The following is a 21,413-nucleotide window of genomic DNA, read 5'->3' on the forward strand; positions in this document are numbered from 1 at the left end:
TTCCCAAGATATGTCTGCAAAAATACAAAATGTTTTTAAACTATCAAGTGAATTCTATCATACAGTAATTTAAGCCTACTTATGCATTTGCAAAATTTTCTGATAATATTTGCTCCTTGTTTTGATGTCCTTACAAATGCTTATAAATTATCAAATGATTTCACAAAGAAGTTTTGGTTCTGTTTATTCTTCAGCAGGGATGGCATTAAGTTTTTCTTCCCACAGTACATTATCTCTTCAGAACTTATTAGTCAGTCATTTTTCCCTGGAGTAACATTAATGATTGATGTTTATCTAAAGATAAGTACCCTATAAGAAAAAATAAGCAAAACTATTTTTAAAAAATTTGGCAGATATTCGTTTACATCAATAATGATATTATTAAGCAAAATTTCTGTACAAATAAATCATTGTCTTTGGAGCTTCAAGAAATATAAATATGGAAAACAATGAGGTTTATCTAGTAGGAGGATATAACAAATAAATGACTAAGGACAACTCACATCTCCTGAGTGCTTATAGATGGAAGTTAACTTGTGAGATTTAGGCAGGAAAAGCTTCAGTATTTTTGTCTGCATATTTTAAACATAATCAAACAGAAATTCCCATGCATGCCAGAATATTTTTCAGAAGCTTTCATGTGATAAATGGCAAAAGAGAAGCCAAAGTTGGTGGGAGCTCAGAGAATCCAAATACCACATCTTGTTGATGGTGGAAGGACTCAGAAACACTTTGTGGGCTCGATTATGTCTCCATATGTCTGTATCTTACCTACTTCTATATCTCACCTATATTTTCAACTAGATGTTGGTCAGGAATTTTTTATTTATGTCTAAGATGGAAGTCTTGGAGTTTTCTTCCATGTATTCAGCTTTTCACATCATGATAAGTAGGACCAGCATTTTTCTAATTGCTCAAGTCCCAAATTTAGGAGATACCCTTTTTATCCTTTGTTTTCCTCCACCCTCTGTGCCAGCATCACCCATCTAATCACTGACTGAGTTTCTATAGTTCTCGTCATCATGGCCACCACCCATCCATGCTAACATCATCCCATTTCCAGAGCTCAACCAATCATTGTCCCGCTTAAGACCTTTTAATGGCCTTTCTCTTAGAATGCCCTCACCTGGGCCGTTTGCGTGGATGGTCTCTTCCCATCTTTGAGATTTCAGCAAAGATACCATCTGGCCAGACAAGTCTCTTTTCCAGTTACTCTCTCTTACTCTTCTATATTTATATTTTTGCCATTGTCTGAGATCTGTATTTATCTTATATAACCATGTAGTCTTTGACACTAGAATATAAGCTCCACTGAGGATGAAGAACTTGCCTCTACCAAGTACTTGGAATAAAATAGGTGTTCAATAAACAACTATTGTGTGATAAAATGCTTATACATGTGCTTTGGGTACTTCTTGGGGAAAGCCAGAACACAGATGATATCATGAATATATGGGAAAAGAGATTTAGGTATCAGAAACAGAAAATATCCAATTTCGCTTGATTTCAATTAAAGCTCATGAAGTAGAGTAATAAGAATAAAGCAGGAATAGTAGTTCTGGAACAATTTGTTGAGGCTTAAATACAAGGGAAAATAGCCTGTACTTAGTTGTACATCAACAAGGAGATTGCAGATCTCTCTAGGTCATTAAGTATATGAAGACACAGTAGGCCATAATGACAACTTATCTGGGGAGCTAGGATATCTGAGTTTAAATCCCAGCTCTGTTGCTTCCTAGCTGTGTGGCCTTGAAAAAAAATTCCTTCACTTTTCTGTGCTTCATTCTTTTCATATATAAAGTAGGGAAAGTAGTTTTAATATGTCAAAGCTTTCTCAATTTTAAATAAATCAATATAGATAAAGTACTTAAAATTATGTATCATTTATATTTAATATTATCTATTCTTATTTTACTTTTAGCCACAGGTGAAAGTTCATGCAATTTGCCCATATTCTCATAAAATATTCAAACCTATAAAATGGCATGGTAGAGAAAAAATTAATTATGCCAGGTACGTTATCTTCCAGCATAAAAACTGAGTAGGAAATAGTTTTTGGATAAGTGTTGTTGTTATTTTCATAAAAACTCAAGTTTTTAGGGTTTCTGTCTCATCCTTCCCCCACTGCCCATCCAAAGGGAGAGATGCAAGTCTGATACCTGTGATTGGAGAGAGGAAAGGGAGACTGATTGGGTAGGAAGAGTCTAAAATTGACCAGGCCAATGAGTCCTTGAGCCAAAGATGTTCAAGCATCCTGAATTTCACAGGAACATGCCTGCTTTAATTCCCCTAAAATCCTTTGTCATTGGCTAGGAGTAGCACAATAACAATGATTATTTTGACAATTATCTTATAAGTTATTTTTGTCTTTAGTCATAACATAATTATTTCTTTTGAATCCATATTACACCTTTATTTAAATGTAACTATAAAGTAACAAAGAGTTCGTATTTGTTTAAATTAGATAGATTATGCTGTGACAACGAACCCAAATAAACTAAGACTTTTATAGCATAAAACACACATTATGAACATGACTTAAGAAAGAGATCAGAGTTGAGATGTTAATATCCAGATAGTGTAGAAATGGGTATTTTTTTTTAAGTTTACATTTATTTTGAGAGAGTGAGCATGAATGGGGCAAAGGCAAAGAGAGAGGGTAGAAAGGGCTACTTAATATTGAGAAAACAAACTGAGGACAAAGCAACTTTACTGCAGAACTAATAATATATTAGACACAGAATGACCAAACTATGTGTGATTCAAAAGTTAATTGCATGAATTAAAAGTTTGAGGTACCAACATATGCAGGATGAGTAAAACCAAAATCTTAAGGAAACTAAAGAGAAAGTAATATACATGAAATATAGATAAAGGTGAGCAAGATGAAGTCGAAAACCCATAAATGTATCAGAAGAAGTTTGATATTATGTACATGAATCTGAAATACAGGAAAAACAAAAACCCAAACTGAATCTGCACCTTGTAAAGGACATAGAAAAAAATGTTGAAAAGACAGTCTCAAATCTCAATCCCAAACGCATCTTTGAAATCAGCAGTGCTTTTGGGATGTGGATATACTATCTTAATAGTGTGAAGGGGAAAATACAAGTTAAAGAATAAATTCAGGTTGGTTTTATGACTTGTCCCATCTCATGTTTATGCCTGATGCCCAGAAGAATTAGTGCATTATTACAAAAATATTATAATGTCTTCTTTGATAATGTATAAAGACAACATATTTGTTAGGAATCACTTCAAATTAACTTTAAAGTAAAAAAGGAACTTAGTAGAATTACATGAGAGTGCCAAACTTCTGGTCAAGCATGGATATTATTTGAGCTTTTGAAATAACTATAACAATATGATCTGGTTGCTAATAAAATTTTTTGTCTTTCTTCTTTTCTTTGGGTGCCCATATTCTTCCTTCTTACCATAGATTTGTTTTCATCATGTAGCAAAATAATACAGATACAAAAGCTATGGATTTTGCAACTCTCAGTCTTAAATTACTGTAGATAGACCAAATCAACTTTCTTGGCCCCATACCCAGGAAAGGAGCTCAATGGCTTAGTTTAAGGCAGGAATCTGTACAGTCTTCTATCAACTGTAGATTTTCAAATAGATTTTGCCCAGCTATCTTGAGGTTCTTGGTTGCCCACTCATGTTTGAAAATGAAAGAAGAGGTGTTTATTTTAGACAGATTGTGTGCTTTCTCTCTTCTGTCCAGGTAGGTATGTTCCCAGTGGACTGTCTCAAAAATGAGAGGTTTAACTGGGAATTCTGGGTACATGGGTGGAATTGGCTTGCTGACAAACTACTTTGTGGTATAGGGAAGGAGAGCAGAATAGTTGACTGAAGATCCTATAAAAAAGCAGAATTATCCAGATTTTCTTGAGGCACCAACATCCACACTTTGATACCCTCAGGCTGAGGGTTCAGTTTTTCATCTGAGAAGACCCCTAGTTTTTGTCTGACCATAAAAATTGCATGGGCAGGAATGGGTACAAAGAAAGCAACTGATACAATCATTTCATAAATGCACCTTCATTTAGGCCCCGGGATCTACCCTAGTCCATACACATGTTTCTTTTTTTTCTTTAATTTTTTTTTCTTTATTGCCAAGATGGAGTTCTGAGCCTTTCCAAGATCCTTTTTGAAAGAATAACATACTTCCAGTGCAAGCCTCTGGTTCAAGTGGTATGGGCTAAAGTTTCCTCTAGTCTGTTTTGTCCTTCAACACAATTTCAAATACTTTTCATTTCACAGACATGTGTTAATATCTTATCTCATATCTGCTGACCATAGATTTGATTTAGGGTTCATATTCAAAATATTTAAAACACATGCAACAGTGGAAAAATGAGACAAGGAGTTAGGCCAGGTTATTAGTAGCAAACAACTGTGACAACAGACTGAATGACAGTGTTGGTTATTCCTTTGGGTTCTATCTTGCTACTATTGTTAAGGAGTCTTGGAAGCAAGTGTGGTAAAGGCATGCCAACTTAGTTGTACATTCTTTCTTAGTCACCTGCTTCATATTTGCATTGTGTGAGGCAGAAAACCCAACACAAAGTTATAGACAGTATTATAAAACTAAGCTTCTGACCATTGATCCTATTTTCATATTAGTCCATTCTGAAGTTCTTAATTCTATGTATCTTATGGAAGAACATAATATTTGACTAACATGGCTTTAATGAAATTATAGATTTAGACATGGCTAAAACAGAGAGGACATCATATCATAAACTATAAGTAATGAAGCTCATTGTTTCTTTTCAGTAAATATGCTTTTTAAGGAGGATATAAGTACATATTTACATTTAAATCATTAAATTAGCCTCATTCAGAAACCCTTAGATGCTGCACACTTATATTTATTTGTCCTCTTTCATTTGGTCCTTCATAAAATGTAGCAAATGTCTTCATACACCTTCAGGAAGGAATCCAAACATACACATTTGGATGAAGATACAAAACCAAATGAAAATAATGCCTTTCATTGCTATACTGTATTTTATCAAAGTAGAATCAGTTTTTTCATTTATATTATAATGTTTTTTCTTCTTTCAATTTATATTTAGCTCGTATAAGGTTATATTCTTCAAATATCAGATAATTCAGACCCAAATTATGCAATTAATTGAGGAATATAGTTTTAATGCATTCTATTTTAGAATAAATTGATGCTGTGTTGACTTGACCATAGAAGACCACACAGTGATTATACTACCATAGAACTAATGGAGAGGTAAGAACTCATTTGACTTTTGAAAACTGTATTCAACTAATGTTGAACATTCCTTGGCACTCCATATGCTAGTTAGGTGGTAAAAATTAGTTTCATTAAAATGCCCTTATCTTTTATGCCTTTGGCCTGTTATTTTACACTCATGGTTTTATTTCTTCTAAGAATGTTTTTGGGAACTTGGCTTACTTCATTACACAGTGTCTTTTTAATGAAGATGTAGGACATATACATATATATATATATATATGCACACATAAATATATATAAAAATATATATATATTCAAATCTATATATTCAAATCTCTATACTTTTGAGAGTTGGGTTTCTGACAAACATCTCTTTTTTTTAACTTTATGGCAACTGAATCATGGAATTGATTAAGATCCCACTTTGAAATGACTATTGACAAACCCATTGCTAAGTTTGTTGGTTATTCCCCACTAGGCATTTTATAGGCATAACTTGGGAGTTATTGCAGGTTCAGATCCAGACCACTGCAATGAAGCGAATTTCACAATAAAGCGAGTCAAATGAATTCTTTTGCTTTTCAATACACATAAAAGTTAGGTTTACACTACACCATAGTCTATTAAGTATGCAACAGCTTTATGCCTAAAAGAACAGTGTACATACCTTAGTTAAAAATGTTTTATTTTCAGGAGCACCTGGGTGGCTCAGTTGGTTAAGCATCTGACTTTGGCTCAGGTCATGATCTCCTAGTTCTTGGGTTCGAGCCCTGCATTGGGTTCTCTGCTGTCAGTACAGAGCCTATTCTGGATCCTCTGTCCCCCACCCCTTCTGCTCCTCCCCTGCTTGCATTCTCTCTCTCTCAAAAATAAAATAAACATCAACACAATATTTTATTGCTAAAAATGTTGACCATCATTTGAGCTTTCAGTGAGTTTTAATCACTGATCAAAGTTCACCAGAACAAATATAATAATAATGAAAAAGCTTAAAGTATTGCAAGAATTGCCAAAATGTGAACAGAGACACAATGTGAGCAAAAATGCTGTTGGAGGAATGGTGACTCTAGCCTTGCTCAACAAAGGGTTGTCACAAATCTTCAGTTTGTAGAAAATGCAGTATCTGCTGAATTCTGTAAGGTGAAGGAAACTTAATAAAGTGAGGTATTCCTGCATATACTAATCTTACTCCTGGTTTCATCTTAGTTATTTTTTTAAAATCTTAGTTATCTGTACAATATTTCTTCTTTGTGCACACTTTCTCATTTACTTTTATTTGTAGTATAGTATTTAAATATAAATATAAATAGGTTTTAGTATTTTCAAGTTGCATAAAATCCTTTCTGGACAAAGTAGAAACTAACTACTATTTTTATTAATGACTACTAAAGTAGTAACTTCTCTTACTACTTACCCTTATAAAGATGAATTGATTCAGAGTTAGCTTTTTAGCTCATTATATTATTTTTCCAATTTATTTATTATGCACGCCAACAAAAATGAACAGATGACACCCTCAATGTCATGTGATAGATACAGAGACATGTAAATTTTCCACAAATATGTATTGGGTGCCTTTATGTTCCCAGGAACTTTCTAAGAACTAAGAATAAATCAACAAATAAACAGACTTAGATGCCTACTGTCTTGGAACTCACCTTCTAGTGAGGGTAGATGGGCAATGGTATACAATACAATGTATAATAAATTGTGAAATGTTCTAAGAACGGAAATTAAAGTGGGGAAAAAGGGATGTAGGGCTTAGCAAATTAAGTGGGCAGACAGAGAAGCCATCACCCAGGAGGTAACATTTGCATAGAGACCTAAAAAGGCAAAGGGGTGCCCCATGTAGACATTCAGATACCAGGAAGCAAGAGTGTACATGACTTGAAGGGGATCCTGGCCATTGTGTTGGAGAAAGAACAAAGTGATCTGTCACTGAAGTGAAGTGGAAAATATGGAGAGTAGTAGGAGATGATGGCCAGATTTTGTAGACCCTTGTTGACCATTAAAATTCCATTTTTTTCTTTGCTGGGAAAAAACACCATTGGAAAGTTTTTTGAGTATGTTTCCTGTAACCTGAAGTGTTTTTAAAAAGAATTTTTCTACATGCTCTGTTAAGAAAATATTTAAAAGAGTTGTGAAGAGAATGAAAGGCAAAAGACAAATTAAGACACTACTGCAAAAATTCACATCAGAACGTATACAGGAAGACTGTGTAGTCTTATACCACAGACATAGAGGTGAGGAGTGGTTGAGTTTGATTGTAAAGCCCACTGGATTTGTTCAAGATTGGATATAGTGTTGGAGCAGTGTGAAGAAGAGGAGGCGAGAACGACCCCCAGACCGGCCAAAGCCCGCGCGCCGCTGCATCCCCGCGTCCAGCGCCTACGTCCCGCCGCCGTCGCCACCATGCCCAAGAGAAAGGCTGAAGGGGATGCTAAAGGAGATAAAGCCAAGGTGAAGGATGAGCCACAGAGAAGATCTGCAAGGTTATCTGCTAAACCTGCTCCTCCAAAGCCAGAGCCCAAACCTAAAAAGGCCCCTGCAAAGAAGGGAGAGAAGGTACCCAAAGGGAAAAAGGGGAAAGCTGATGCTGGCAAGGATGGGAATAACCCAGCAGAGAATGGAGATGCCAAAACAGACCAGGCACAGAAAGCTGAAGGTGCCGGAGACGCCAAGTGAAGTGTGTGCATTTTTGATAACTGTGTACTTCTGGTGACTGTACAGTTTGAAATACTATTTTTTATCAAGTTTTATAAAAATGCAGAATTTTGTTTTACTTTTTTTTTAAGCTATGTTGTTAGCACACAGAACACTTCATTGTTGTTTTGGGGGAAGGGCATATGTCACTAATAGAATATCTCCGAAGCTAGATTGATTCAAGGGGAAAAACACCATTCCCTTCTAGTTCTGAGAAACTTCCTCTTGGTTCCCAGGAGGAGCAATTCCTTGATGTTGACACACATTAGCCACCTTGGCACAAACGCCTTGTAGGGTGGAAAATCTAAAATTCATTTTTTATGTCCTTTTCTCCCTCTGCCTTAAACATAGACTTGACTCCCTTAAACCCAGAGACCTGTTGGAACCTGACCCCAAGAAATGGTTCCCAGTATGTCAGGCAATCTGGACTTTACAGTGTCACCATGGAGATGGCATCCCTCAAAAGAGTTCCTTTTTTAGCTTGTGGAGCTTCAGATTGATAATTCTGCCATTTTCATTTCATTTCCTGAAAGTCAGGGTCGGCTTGTGAAAAGTTGTTAAGCAACATGCTAAATGTGAAATGTCAACCCTCACTCTAAACTTTCCCTGTTCAGAGCATCAAATGAAGATTTCATTGGGTTTTATAGTGGCTTTCTGATTTTGGTAGTCCATTGAAGAAGGGAGTTTGAAAGTTGTTGTATACTGTTAACGATTGTCTGCCCATGTCCTGCCTGAAATACCATGATTGTTTATGAAAAGTATCTTTAATAAAGCTGGATACAGTTTGGCTTGGAAAAAAAAAAAAAAAAAGATTGGATATAGTGTTAAAAAAAATCAATGATGGGGTGCCTGCATGGTTCAGTCAGTTAAGTGCCTGGCTCTTGATTCTGGCTCAGGTTATGATCTCATGGTTTGTGAGTCTGAGCCCCACATTGGGCTCTGCACCAACAGTGTGGAGCCTGCTTGGGATCTTCTCTCTCCCTCTCTCTCTCTGCCTCCCCTGTGCTCACTTGCACTCTCTCAAAAAATAATATATAAAATTTAAAACAATCAGTGAAGATGCTGGAATTGTGCCCTGAACAACCAGAATGATGGAGTTGTTGGAAACTATTCTGGGGAATATTGCCACAAGAGTGGATTTGCTGGGATGATCAGCAGTTCGCTTTTGCTCCTTTTGAGTTTGAGATGCTTCATGCTTTCTCTCCACTTAGAAATCCAAGTGGAGAGATAGGGATATGCCAAGCAGATTAAACATTACCCAGTGATGTGTATGTATGTAATTGCATATTGATAAAACTCCAGATGATCCAGAAAGCTTGGAAAGTCCTGTTTCAGCTGACAGGATATGTTTTCCTATCAGATATATCTAGGTATTTCTGTTGCCTTCAATGTCTGCTATAGTAAGGACACTGGCTTCTATTTAATTACCGAAGGTACTTAATTCCCCATTCATATTAAAAGATGCACATAAGTAATCTTTTACAGAAAAAAGAAACATGTGAGTATTAGCCAGTATTTCCTCATATCCTCACATGGTTTTCAGTTCAATAAGAAATCTGATGAGAAAGACAAGAATATGAAATTAGCATCCATTCCCCCAGGGCGGGCCCCCCCCCCGCAAATAAATCAAAAGAGACTGATCCTTCCACTCTAAAATGTAACAGGGAATAAAGAAATGTTTATGACTATCAAGGACCTATTGTATTAAAGGGAATGAAAATAAGCTGTTTGTATCTGGTGATATAATTAGCAGGACACTTCCTCTGAGAGAGGCTTGCTTGTTAAAGCTGTAAAAGGAGCCACAGATAAGGTGGAGTGCTTACAACTTAGCAACAGCTTGGAAAGTATTGTCAATAAATGCTCCAGTTTGAAATGGGGCCAAGTGATAGGATGTGATAATATTGTACAACTGAAGCAGCACTTCAGTATCTAATCTTGGGATTAGAGAAGATCTGGGGGTTCACACCAATGAAACCATGTCAGGGTGGAATTTATAACTCTTCTCATTGATATTAATAACAGCCACAGATTAGTGCAGGCAAACTTTGATACAGTTTACTGCAATATATCTATGATAAAGTGTGGAAACTTGCTCTTTATACCAGGAAAAAAAAAATAAAGACCCACCTCTCAAAAGTGTTGTAATAGAAACTAAAGCATCTGGTTCCCACTATCACCATGTTTTGTATAAGTGTTTCCAAAGATGTAGTTCCTTGATAATGGCCTTTGGTAAATTCATTTAAGAAAAACCTGGCCCCACACCAACATTTCCCTACACAATGCCTTTACACGTGAGAATCATTTGCTAACCTAGCCTTTCATAGTTAACCTAATGTTGAGACAGTTTGTATTTAGGTCATAATCTGCAAACAGGAAATCCCAAGGAAGTGTGTTGCCCCTTCACAAATAGCTGGCCAAGAAGCCAGGAAGGAAGGCAAAGGGGTGACCAAGGTAGGAAGAAGAGGATGAGCAAAGAAGGGGAGCGAGGAGAGGAATGGAGTGTGAGAGAGAATACAAATTGGAAACAGAAGCTTGAATGGGAAAATGCCATTTTAGAAAGTAATCTTTTGAATTCTGTTTTTAAAGTCGTGCCTAGAAGCTGTCCAAACTACAGCCAAATAATAAGATTATGTCTGATTCCTGATCCGAGCACTGTCAGGCTTGGTTAGGGTGATGTCTATAATGTATTTGGTGTGGTTACTTTTTGTTTTGTAGCACAGCAGGAATCCTCTACATTAGACATAAATTGTTTACAGGTTTTTTTTTCATTGCCGAATTTGCATGGAAATTTCAAAGTGAACATTTTTACTTTACAATATGGTTCTTTCTTTTTTTTTTTTTTTTGACCCCAACTAACAGATACAACTACTCTAACACAAATGAAAATCACTACACACAACGAGTAATTCTTATTTCATGAGAGTTAGAGGGGATTTCACGTTTTTTTGGTAATTTTGCATCAGTATGAGAGAAACTTCGCTCATTTTTCTATTAAAGGTACATCACTGCATTGTTTTAATATTATTCATAATAAAGTCAATGCGAACAAGTGGATAAGGTTACACTTAGAAAACTTAGTATGGTGACTTCTTTGTTTTTAAGACTATTTTCTGTCCTTTTCATCAACTTATCTCAGTAAATGTTTACTTCTGGGTTCAACACACATAGGTATTAGAAGCAGAAAGCAGATTTATGGCTGAGGCATATGACATTGACATTACTTTTCAAGCTAAAGATTTCACTAATTCTTTTTTATTCTTGTCCATTGAGGAAAAATCTTTTTATACTTTTGTTTCCTAAGAACACTTACAAGACTAGTTGGTAAATTCTCATGACTTCCAAACCATACACTTCAAAATGTTTTGTTATTATGAACAGTACTAATAGTTGTTCATTTGATAGAGCCCATAAAGAAATGATCAGCTCATTTTATGGGTCTTACCCCTAGAAAGGCAATTAAAACTGAGTCCTGTGTTGAATACGATTGGAGAATATAAAGTTCACATCCTAGTAGAATGAAGTTTTAGGATATATGCCTTGATTTCTATTCTGGGTCCTTAAGCGATTTTTCCTTTAAAAATTTCCTCTAAAACTTGCACTCACATCTAGATATACGCTCACAATCTAAGATCGCTTGCACTTCCTAACATCGGACAAGATGCCGAACAGTAATCATGTCAGTTATTTTTGTTGTTATTCTCACTGTTGTGCACAATACATTTTGATAAAAAGTGGTGAGAAAAATAAAAGAATCCAGAGGTAAGATCTTCTTAAGATTATTATCCTTGGTCGCTCTTTTTAATGTAAATTCTAATTATCATCTGGAGTGTTCTGGCAAGATTTTATTATGAATTGACTTCGAACATTTCCCTCTTCTTAAACAAAGACTCCTGGAACTTTAGTCTTCTAGCCCTGTAAATCTGCAGTGTTTCTTTTTTTGTCAATAGGCACGCGGAAAGACTTAAAAAGACACATTTATTTCATTTCTGAGAAATTAAATCCAGATTTAAAGCTTTTCTCTCACCCACTACTGTTGGCTCTCTTTACAATGATTCTGTGGTGGTGCTGGGCCCCAGGAAGCATTGTAACATGTGTTGGCAATCTTGCAAACCAAATTTAGAGTCCCTTAGATTCAATATCAGGATATTTATTAGGAGTAATGCTTGCCTTGAGCTCTTTCTGTGGGTTGATGTTAAGCCACTGGCAGTGCTTCTAGGGTGAGTTTTTCTTGTTTATCCCTGGTGATGTTTAATGCAAAGCTAATCCACTTCCCAGGACATCCTGCTGAGAACAAGTCATTCTATTAATAGTTAGCAGTCTTGATTCTAATTTCCAAGTGGGATATAGAATTAAGGTCCATATCTTCTCAGTAGCTTTCATTTATACAAATCAAAATTATCTTGAGATAATAGAAAAAAGATGAAATGAAAGAGTAGTTTTCTCTTATTATTTGTAACATCTCGCTGCACTTTGTTTTTAATGTACTTAATTTGTTCTGAATTACTTTTTGAAACAATTCCTACCATTTTTAGTATGGAGCCAATCCTAATTCAAAAACTACAAAAACAGAAGACATTTGTTGTTTAACAATATTGATTTAGTTATCTCACTTAATGTGCCCATAAGTGTTTAATAACTGCCTTTCTAGAAAAAAAACATATTTGCATTATTCACAAATTTCCAAGGTATAAATGTCCCCAGTCATGATTAATCCCAACCTAACAACCTGTTGTCAAGTGGCTTTTAATATTCCTAAAAATTTAACAATTGGCCAGCAATAGCTGGCTTCCACACTTCACTGGAAAAAAAATACTGTGTGTAACATATATATTTTCTATGTTATTAAGTTCAAGCCTTCCCTAATTAAAAGACTGAAAATTACACTAATTACACAACAGTGTAATCTACAAGAATGGATTGTTTGGAATTACCAACTCTGAACTATGTCATAAAATCCTAGAATTTGGGAGCTAGGAGGATTCTGGTTTCATATCTTTGTGTTGAACAGTCTGAAACTCAGAAAAGATCATTTTTTTCAAGGTTACAATGGCAACGATAAGACTCAGACTGCATCTACTGGGCTTCAGCTCAGTGTTCTTCCCATTAGTTTGGTCTTGTTTCTTAATTATTAGCTCATAGAGATGATTTTGAGTTACCTGGGTTTTCCTTGTTTTTTTTTTTTTTTTATGTTTATTATTTTTGAGTGACAGAGAGAGACAGAGAGACACAGAGCACGGGCAGCAGAAGGGCAGAGAGAGAGGGAGACACAGAATCCGAAGCAGGCTCCAGGCTCTGAGCTGCCGCACAGAGCCCGACACAGGGCTCTAACTCACGGACCAGACTGCAAGTTTGTGACCTGAGCTGAAGTTGGAAGCTCAACTGACTGAGCCACCCAGGTGCCCTTTCCTTGGTCTTAAGAAAGCTAGTTTGTTGCCCAGTAGTTATAATCTCTTGTTAAATCTCAGGACTGAGGCATGAGTCAATAATTGCTTTCTCATTTCTTTAGTGACTATAACTAATAATTGTGCAACCTACAGTAAATCCTGCAAAAGGAATATGTGCCCTTATAACTATGATGTTTCTATTTTGCCACTTCAGAGCTCAGCCAAACATGCAAATGAATGGCATACCTTTTAACCCACGGTTTTGATCTTTCATAACTTTTAACTAGAAAGGTATTCTGTTTTTCCTATAAAGATAATAACTGGCTTCTATCTGTAGCTGTTGTTACCCTGTGTAAATCTTCCACTACAAGTTTACCTCTAAGTTAGTTTTCATCATGATATGTCTCTTTAAAAGGAAGAACAAAAAAATTATTGCCTTTCATCCAACCCAATCAATCTACTTTTCTTACATAAACTCCTGATGACAAGGATCAAGTATGTTTTGCGCACCTATATCCCCAGTGCCACCACGGTGCCTGGACCATGTCTGTATTAGCAACCACTTTACATGTATCAACTTATGTACCCACACATACTTTGGAAGTGGGAACTACTAGGATCCTCGCTGTGCACCTGGAGAAATAAATAGAAGTAACCTCCCTAAGGACGCACAGCCAGTTAGTAGCAAAGCCTGTATTTGGACTCCGCTTTTCAGATTGTACTTTAACCACCATACCATATGCTACCCTGTTGAATAATTTTGACAGTCTGACCTAATGTGGGGTGTTCTCTATAATTTGGTGTAAGTCCCTCTCCCTAGGTTTTCTCTTTCTAAGCTTCTGGGTGAATTCTTGACTTGAGACATGCTGGTGCTCTCATGATCCAAATGGGCTCCAGAAAACCTCTATTCCTTTGCTAAAATGTGTCCGTGTCGTGTCATTGGAATCCCCCTTTTTGTTCACCAACATCCTAACCTTTCATCAGGGCTGTTTGTTAACCACCTGGCCTCTGCTTCTCACTGTGCTCTCTTCTACCGAAGTCCATGCACTGCTTTGCACTTCTGGTTGTTTTTTCTGGATGTCAGGCCTTCCCAGGCAGTTCAGATCTCTTTGAACGGGGACAATGCATTATGCTTTTTTATATTATCCACTGTGATCTGTACAATATTGTAATCATTTTATAATATTTATTCAGTATATATTGATGACAATTTTGTCAATTATTTAGATATTCACAGGCATCTTGACCGCATCTAGAAAGTAAGATCCTGGAAAAGAGCATTGAATTTCAAAATGCCTTTGAAAGTTGAGTGATGTCTGATAGAGACAATAAAGAACAATTCACCTGTGAAGAGAAAACTATCCTAAGGACACAGACTGAACCTTTCAGAGTGAAGCAACAGTAGCAGAAAAATAATGGCATTAGAGTGGATAACAAGCTAAATGGGAATCAGCCGCTTGCCTTTATGAACCGTGCATAAATAAAAGTTTAGCAGGCAAGAAGCCCGTGCTAATCCTCCTACTAGATTTTGCATAGGTCAGGCTTTCTGAGGAATAATTCACCTGATTCTGAATTGTTCTTTTTCCATTGAAGTGATGAGGAAGGAACTATAACAGTAGGGATTTAGATGATATATTAGGAAGATAATAGAAAAGAAAGGAACATAAAATTCATTCAGCTTTCTGCCCTTTGAAAACCATTTAACCCACAGCCTTGATTGTGCAAAGAACTGCTCTCAAGCCAAACCAGAGGGCGTGTTAGCCTTGTCTTACAGTTTCTTTACAGTTCACAAACTCTGTCAACACTGCTTCGGCTGTGCAAACCTGATGATCAGGAACTTCCACACAAGGCTCAATCCCAAACTGTACTGTCATGTTCCACAGCTACTGGCTGTCCAAGGATGGCTCATTTGAGAGAGCAAGAGCCAGCCAGCCCTGAGGGCCTAGGGAGCTCCTGGCTTAAGTCCATATTTACATATTACCTTGTGAAAATCCTTGTTCCTTTGCTTTTGAGTTGCTAAATTAAGCTATTTTTAGCGCCCTGAAACTAATGCACTTATATAAAAAGATACAGTGTGGAATGATGACCCTTTTAGTTCTCTGAGGAAACTTGGTTGAGTTGTGTGATGGGAATGCTTGCTAATAAGTATTTTGGATGCTTAGGAGTTTCTTCAGCTTCACTCTTTCTCGTATGACTTGTTCTTTCCTTAGTTCTAATGAATAGGTAACCAATCTTTATGGATTTGGCAGCATTAGAGGCATTTCACACTCATACCATCTGATAACAACCTTTTGAACTGGTATTATTACACTTACTTTAGTAAATGAGGAAACAGAACTTAAGTGTCTATCCAATGAGAAACAGCTAGTAAATGCCTGACTTTATGCTCTTTCTACTATATTACTGAGTCACACAAAACCTTCCCTTTGATTGGGCTGGTGAATTTGATCAAAAATGCTCGGATTCTTCCATAGTTAACACTTGTAGTAAAAACTTTCGTGAAAGAAATTTGTGTCGCCTGTTTGCATTGATAAGCAGAAAGAATCTAAATGAGACAACAATAAAAATGGCTGCAGTGTGTCTCATACTTTTACAAAATAGAAAACGTGAGATGCTAATAAAAACGTGCCGATAAAGTGCCTCTATTACAGAGGTACTTTTATGAGGGAAAAACAGTATAAAGTTGTAACAAGGAATCTTTTTAGGAATCGCATCTAGTAATTCAAGTTTGTAGACCTTTGACTTCTATAAGCACTATTTTATTATTAGCATAGCTATTACCACGGGTTGTGTTTTTACTGTGTGCCTTCTTGTCATCATTTCTTTTTTCCATTAATGCTCAGGAGCTTCCTTGAAGTGCTGATAGTTCCACTCCAATAGGCCTAATGGTGCAGTAACTTTACACTAACCTTCCTTAAATGGCTATCCGTTGACATGCTAATTTTTCACCGGCTAAAACTGCAGCCTGTTAAACGTAAATGCATTCCTGCCAGGCTCCAATGGTGGATTCGGAGCTCAGATGACCCCTTGACATTTTACAGGCATTGACAAGGTGCTGTCCCCTCTCTGGAAATAATCTAAACATCGATCCCAACCAACAGAGGAGAACTCTAGATAAGCAAAGAAAATGTGTTTATAGACATTTTTAGGCCATTCAGGCTGTATTACTGAAGGCTGAATTACTTATGCTTTTGAAGAGTAGGAAGTGGAGAGGGAAGGAGTTCTATCAAACCCACTTAAATAGTTTTGAAATCTTACCATATAAATGATTCCTTGGATACCTCATGAGGTTAGTAAAATGCAAAGCATGTTTGTTTCCTGTTAGGGATGATGCAGCAGATACTGACAAGATGTGGGATAGCATTAGATTGTACCAGATAAAAATTTCCCTTCACTTTCTAGATCTTTTGGCAATTTTTAAAGAAATAATCATTAGTTTAAAACGTATATCAGAGAACACAGACCGCAGGAGACACTTGCTTTGGATTTGTTTAAAAAATCTAAACATTTTTGAGGGCTACAATGATTTTTATGTTCATACAGGATTTAATGCTTTACAAGTCATACACTGGGGGTGTGGTTTAACTGTTCACACATTTGACAAACTGCAGTTCTTGGTCTCAAACTCAACAGGGTATTTGTTTATTTTGATGATATTACAGGTTCAAAATTCCAGGTAAAATGTATATTTTCTAATATAGAGAAAACTATATATATATATGTGTGTGTGTATACATATATATATATATATATATATATATATATATAAACATTGTTTTTTTTAAGAATTTAGTTTAAGGGGTTTAGAAGTAAGCCAGAAACTTGTCCTAGAATGTCACTTCCAGTAGGATGACGATTTTTGTTTCTTTAGGCATTGCTTTATCCCTAATGGCTGACATATGGTTGATGCTTAGTAAATATTTTTGAATGAATGAAAATTCAGTTCAGGAGTGTTTATTCAGTACAGTCTAGATGAAAGTATTTCTGATCTGAGGTTTTGCTCAGTTAAACATAGGTATAACCTTATTGTACATCCGGATACATAAGACTCTCTTAGATAGACCCCATTACATGTTCAAATAGAAGTAACATTCCATCCTCATCAAGAAAGCTTTTGATTCTCATGTCAATTACCCATAGGTTAAAAATATTATAATGTGAGGAAACCATTTTCTAGTGTGTGGTTACCTTGGAAATTACGATTCTTACCATAAATTAATGAACTAACATCAGTATTATAGTTAGCTCTTTCTAGAACTTGGTAATATTAGTCTGTCTTGGGGAGACAACTATATGTGGAGCAGGGTAATAAACTAAACACTGCACAAGGGTAGAAAACAAATAGACTGCTGTTCTTCAAGGAGGAAATCAGATTGAAGCACACATGAGACTTTGTCCTAAATAAACCATATGCTATAAATGCGTATCAGTGCATTTATGTGGTATATAATGTGAATTTGTGAGCCAATGAAGAATAGAAGTAGAGTTAAGGAAGGCTTCCAGGAAACAGAAAATGAAAATAGATTGGCCTCTAAGAAAGAGAGGGATATCACAGGTGGTGAAAAATGCTCCAGATACAAGATGCAAAAATGGAAGAAAGAGGTTATATGAAGGATAGGTCAAGTAGATTGGCTTAGGCATAGTAAAGAGGCTGTGTTAGGAGAAATTAGATATGAGGTAAATGTGATAGATAAAACAAAAACAAAAACTTGCTATCACAAGTAGAAGGCAATGGATAGAGAGCCTTACATAGCATCCATGATTACAATAATTTTGAAAATTAGTATGTAGCTTTATAACTAATACTAGGTGTTTGGTTACTACTTATTTGTTTTTTTTTTATAAAGATTTTATTAATTAATTTATTTTTTCAGAGCGAGAGGGGGAGAGGGAGAGAGAGGATCTGCAGGCTCCATGTCCAGAGGGGAGCCTGACACAGGGGCTCAGTTTTACCACTCTGAGATCATGACCTGAGCTGAAATCAAGAGTGGACCGCTCGACCAACTGAGCCACCCAAGCGCCCCTATTTGTTGATATATAACAAACTACCTCGCCACCATGTGGCTCAAAATAGCAACATTTAATTATTTATTATGTTTCTGTTGATTAAATAAGGCTCAGCTGCATGATTCTTCCACTGGTCTCACTTGAGGTAACTCTCGTGGCTGTGGTCAAATGGTGGCCAGAATTAGTGCCTTGGGTGGGATGACTGGAAAGTTGGGTTCAGCTGGGATGGTATGATGACTAGATGCCTTTCTGTTTCTTTTTTCTTTTTCTTTTGAGAGAGAGAGAGCAGCAGTGGGGGTAAGGAGCAGAGGGAGAGAGACAGAGAGAGAGAGAGAGAGAGAGAGAGAGAGAGAGAGAGAGAATCCCATGTGGAGCCCAATCCCATGACTCTGAGATCATGACCTGAGCCAAAGTCAAGAGTTGGATTTCAGGAGTCACTCAACCAACTGAGCCGCCCAGGTGCCTCTAAGACTGCTTTACTTCTTTATGTATTCTCTGAGGCCTTGCTCCTCTTTGTGGCCTTTCCTCAGGGTTTTTCTACATGGTCTCTCTCTATCAGGTTAGCTGAACTTCTTACACAGTGGCTCAATGGGTCGCAAAAGTGTGTTAGAAGAAGCTATTCAGTATTTTTAAGGCTTAGTTCCAAAACTAGAATAGTGTCACTTCTACCACATTCTGTTGGTTGAAGCCAGCCACAAGGTCAGCCCGGTATTCAATGTGGAAGCAGATTACACAAAGGCATAAATATTGGAGGCTTGTTGATCGTTGGGGGCTGTTTTTGGAAACTATCACAGTAGGTGATATCAAATCATTATTCTTATCAACATCACAACTACAGCAGCAACAACAAAACACATTTATCGGCCCTTTTAAGTGCTAGGCATTATTCTTAATTAACTTGTGTTAATGTCTTTAAATCTAGAGAAAAGTGATATTATTATCCCAATTTTACAGATGAGAAAACTGAGACCCAGAGAAATGAAGTAACTTGTTCAAGATTACATAGCTTGTAATTTAAACCCACACAGTTTTACCTCAGAACCTGTGCTAGTGAGTACAGTACTGTATTGCTCCTCTTGTAAAGTACAAAATTTCAAACCTAGCTCTCTCTCTCTACCTGTATGCATCCAAAAAGTGTCTGCTAAATAATAAAGTGTCAAAAATCATTGAAAATGATGTGGTATCCCTGTGTATTTGTACCACTATTCCTAAAATGCTTCAACATAGCTCAATAGATTTAGTTCCATTTGGTATGCAAAGGATGTGATACCAAATGTCAAGGTTGGGCTTGCTCAAGGTGAAGGGTTATATATGATGTTGCCCTACTTCAGAAATCAATGCACTCTAGTTGATGCAAGTGAAATCTGTGAAGTGTGCAGCCGTCCAGATGGAACACAATTTGAATATGCTCCCCAGCATCGGGCCATGTGACTAACGGGTAGTGTCAGATTTACAGACCATTACTTCAAACCTGAATTTTATTTTATTTTTATTTTTGTTTTCAATATATGAAGTTTATTGTCAAATTGGTTTCCATACAACACCCAGTGCTCATCCCAAAAGGTGCCCTCCTCAATACCCATCACCCACCCCCCCCCTCCCTCCCACCCCCATCAACCCTCAGTTTGTTCTCAGTTTTTAAGAGTCTCTTATGCTTTGGCTCTCTTACACTCTAACCTCTTTTTTTTTTTTCCTTCCCCTCCCCCATGGGTTTCTGTTAAGTTTCTCAGGATCCACATAAGAGTGAAGCCATGTATCTGTCTTTCTCTGTATGGCTTATTTCACTTAGCATCACACTCTCCAGTTCCATCCATGTTGCTACAAAGGGCCATATTTCATTCTTTCTCATTGCCATGTAGTACTCCATTGTTCAAACCTGAATTTTAGATGAAACTACAAGATCAGCATGTAGGCATCTATATTTTTTCTAATGAGTTCATTATTCATGTCTTTGTTTATACTAATATATGATATAGAAACTGTAAAGATATTTCTTCATCTAACGACATACACTATATTTGGATTGATCTGCTGAGAAGTTGCATAGTTCAGTGTCAAGGGCTCTGAACTTTAAATCAGAAGAAAGAGGCTTTAGCTCTGACATATTCTGCTATTCGTTGTGTAACTGCAAGCAATCACTTCCTCTAAATTTTAATATAGCTGTATAATCTTAAAAAACCATTTGATGCTATCAACATGTTTCCCTATCTGTAAAAAGAGATGAAAATCTTTAGTTCTCAGAATTCTGTGAATCTGAAATAAAAATGCAAATGTTTGTGTGCTAAATGGTTCCATGTAATTAAATTTATGCAAATACATGGTAATATTAATGGTAATTGAGAGAAACTGTAGCTGAATTGATGTTTTATTATTAACGCTAGAAACCACCTCAATTATATTACCTGATCAGTGTAGTGATCTTTCTGGCATATTGTATACATTAAGATATCCCAAAAGGTTGAGGAATGATGGAGGAAAAGCCTTGAACATGTAAAAAAGCAAAAAAAAGAAATGTATGTCCTTTGAAAGCAGACTTTACACAATTAATCTTAGCTACTCAAATGTCTTTATTAATCTTTTTTCTTTTTCTTAATTATTGTTTAAGTTTATTTATTTATTTTAAAAGAGAGAGGACGAGTGGGAGAGGGACAGAGAGAGAGGGAGAGAGAGAATCCAAAGCAGGCTCCATGTTGTCAGCAAAGAGCTTGATGTGGGGCTCAATCTCACGAACTGTGAGATCATGACCTAAGCTGAAAGCAAGAATCTGACGCTTCACCAAATTAACCACCCAGGTGCCCCTATAAGTTTTTTCTTTAATTTCATTGGGTGCCTATTATATGCTAGGAATTATACTGGGCCAGCACTAGCCAATGAAGCTTTCCGTGATGATGGAAAAGTTTCATGTCTGCACTGTTCAGTACAGTAGTCATTTGACAGATGTGGCTATTAAGCACTTGAGATGTGGTTCTTGCAACTGTTTAATTGATCTTTAAATTAAATTTAATTTAAATTAAAATTACATAACTGTATGTGGCTGGCAGCTACCATATTGAATGATTCGGTATTTAACACTGCATCACTGTATCCCACCATCCTTC

General features: G+C 36.5%; 1 protein-coding gene and 1 long non-coding RNA gene across 3 annotated transcripts in view; both read left to right on the top strand.

Annotated features, from left to right (window-relative positions):
- LOC121030947 (uncharacterized) overlaps positions 1 to 21,413 on the top strand; it is a 207,033-nt gene that overhangs the window by 38,684 nt on the left and 146,936 nt on the right. The gene's annotated exons all lie outside the window — the stretch shown is intronic.
- LOC121030942 (non-histone chromosomal protein HMG-17) lies at positions 7,530 to 8,712 on the top strand. The gene has a single exon (XM_040475962.1). It carries the CDS (start codon positions 7,634 to 7,636, stop codon positions 7,904 to 7,906), a length of 273 nt encoding a protein of 90 aa, XP_040331896.1. The 5' UTR covers positions 7,530 to 7,633; the 3' UTR covers positions 7,907 to 8,712.

The sequence above is a fragment of the Herpailurus yagouaroundi genome, unplaced genomic scaffold, assembly GCF_014898765.1.
Source record: "Herpailurus yagouaroundi ecotype Mexico unplaced genomic scaffold, PumYag 28, whole genome shotgun sequence".
NCBI lineage: Eukaryota > Metazoa > Chordata > Mammalia > Carnivora > Felidae > Herpailurus > Herpailurus yagouaroundi.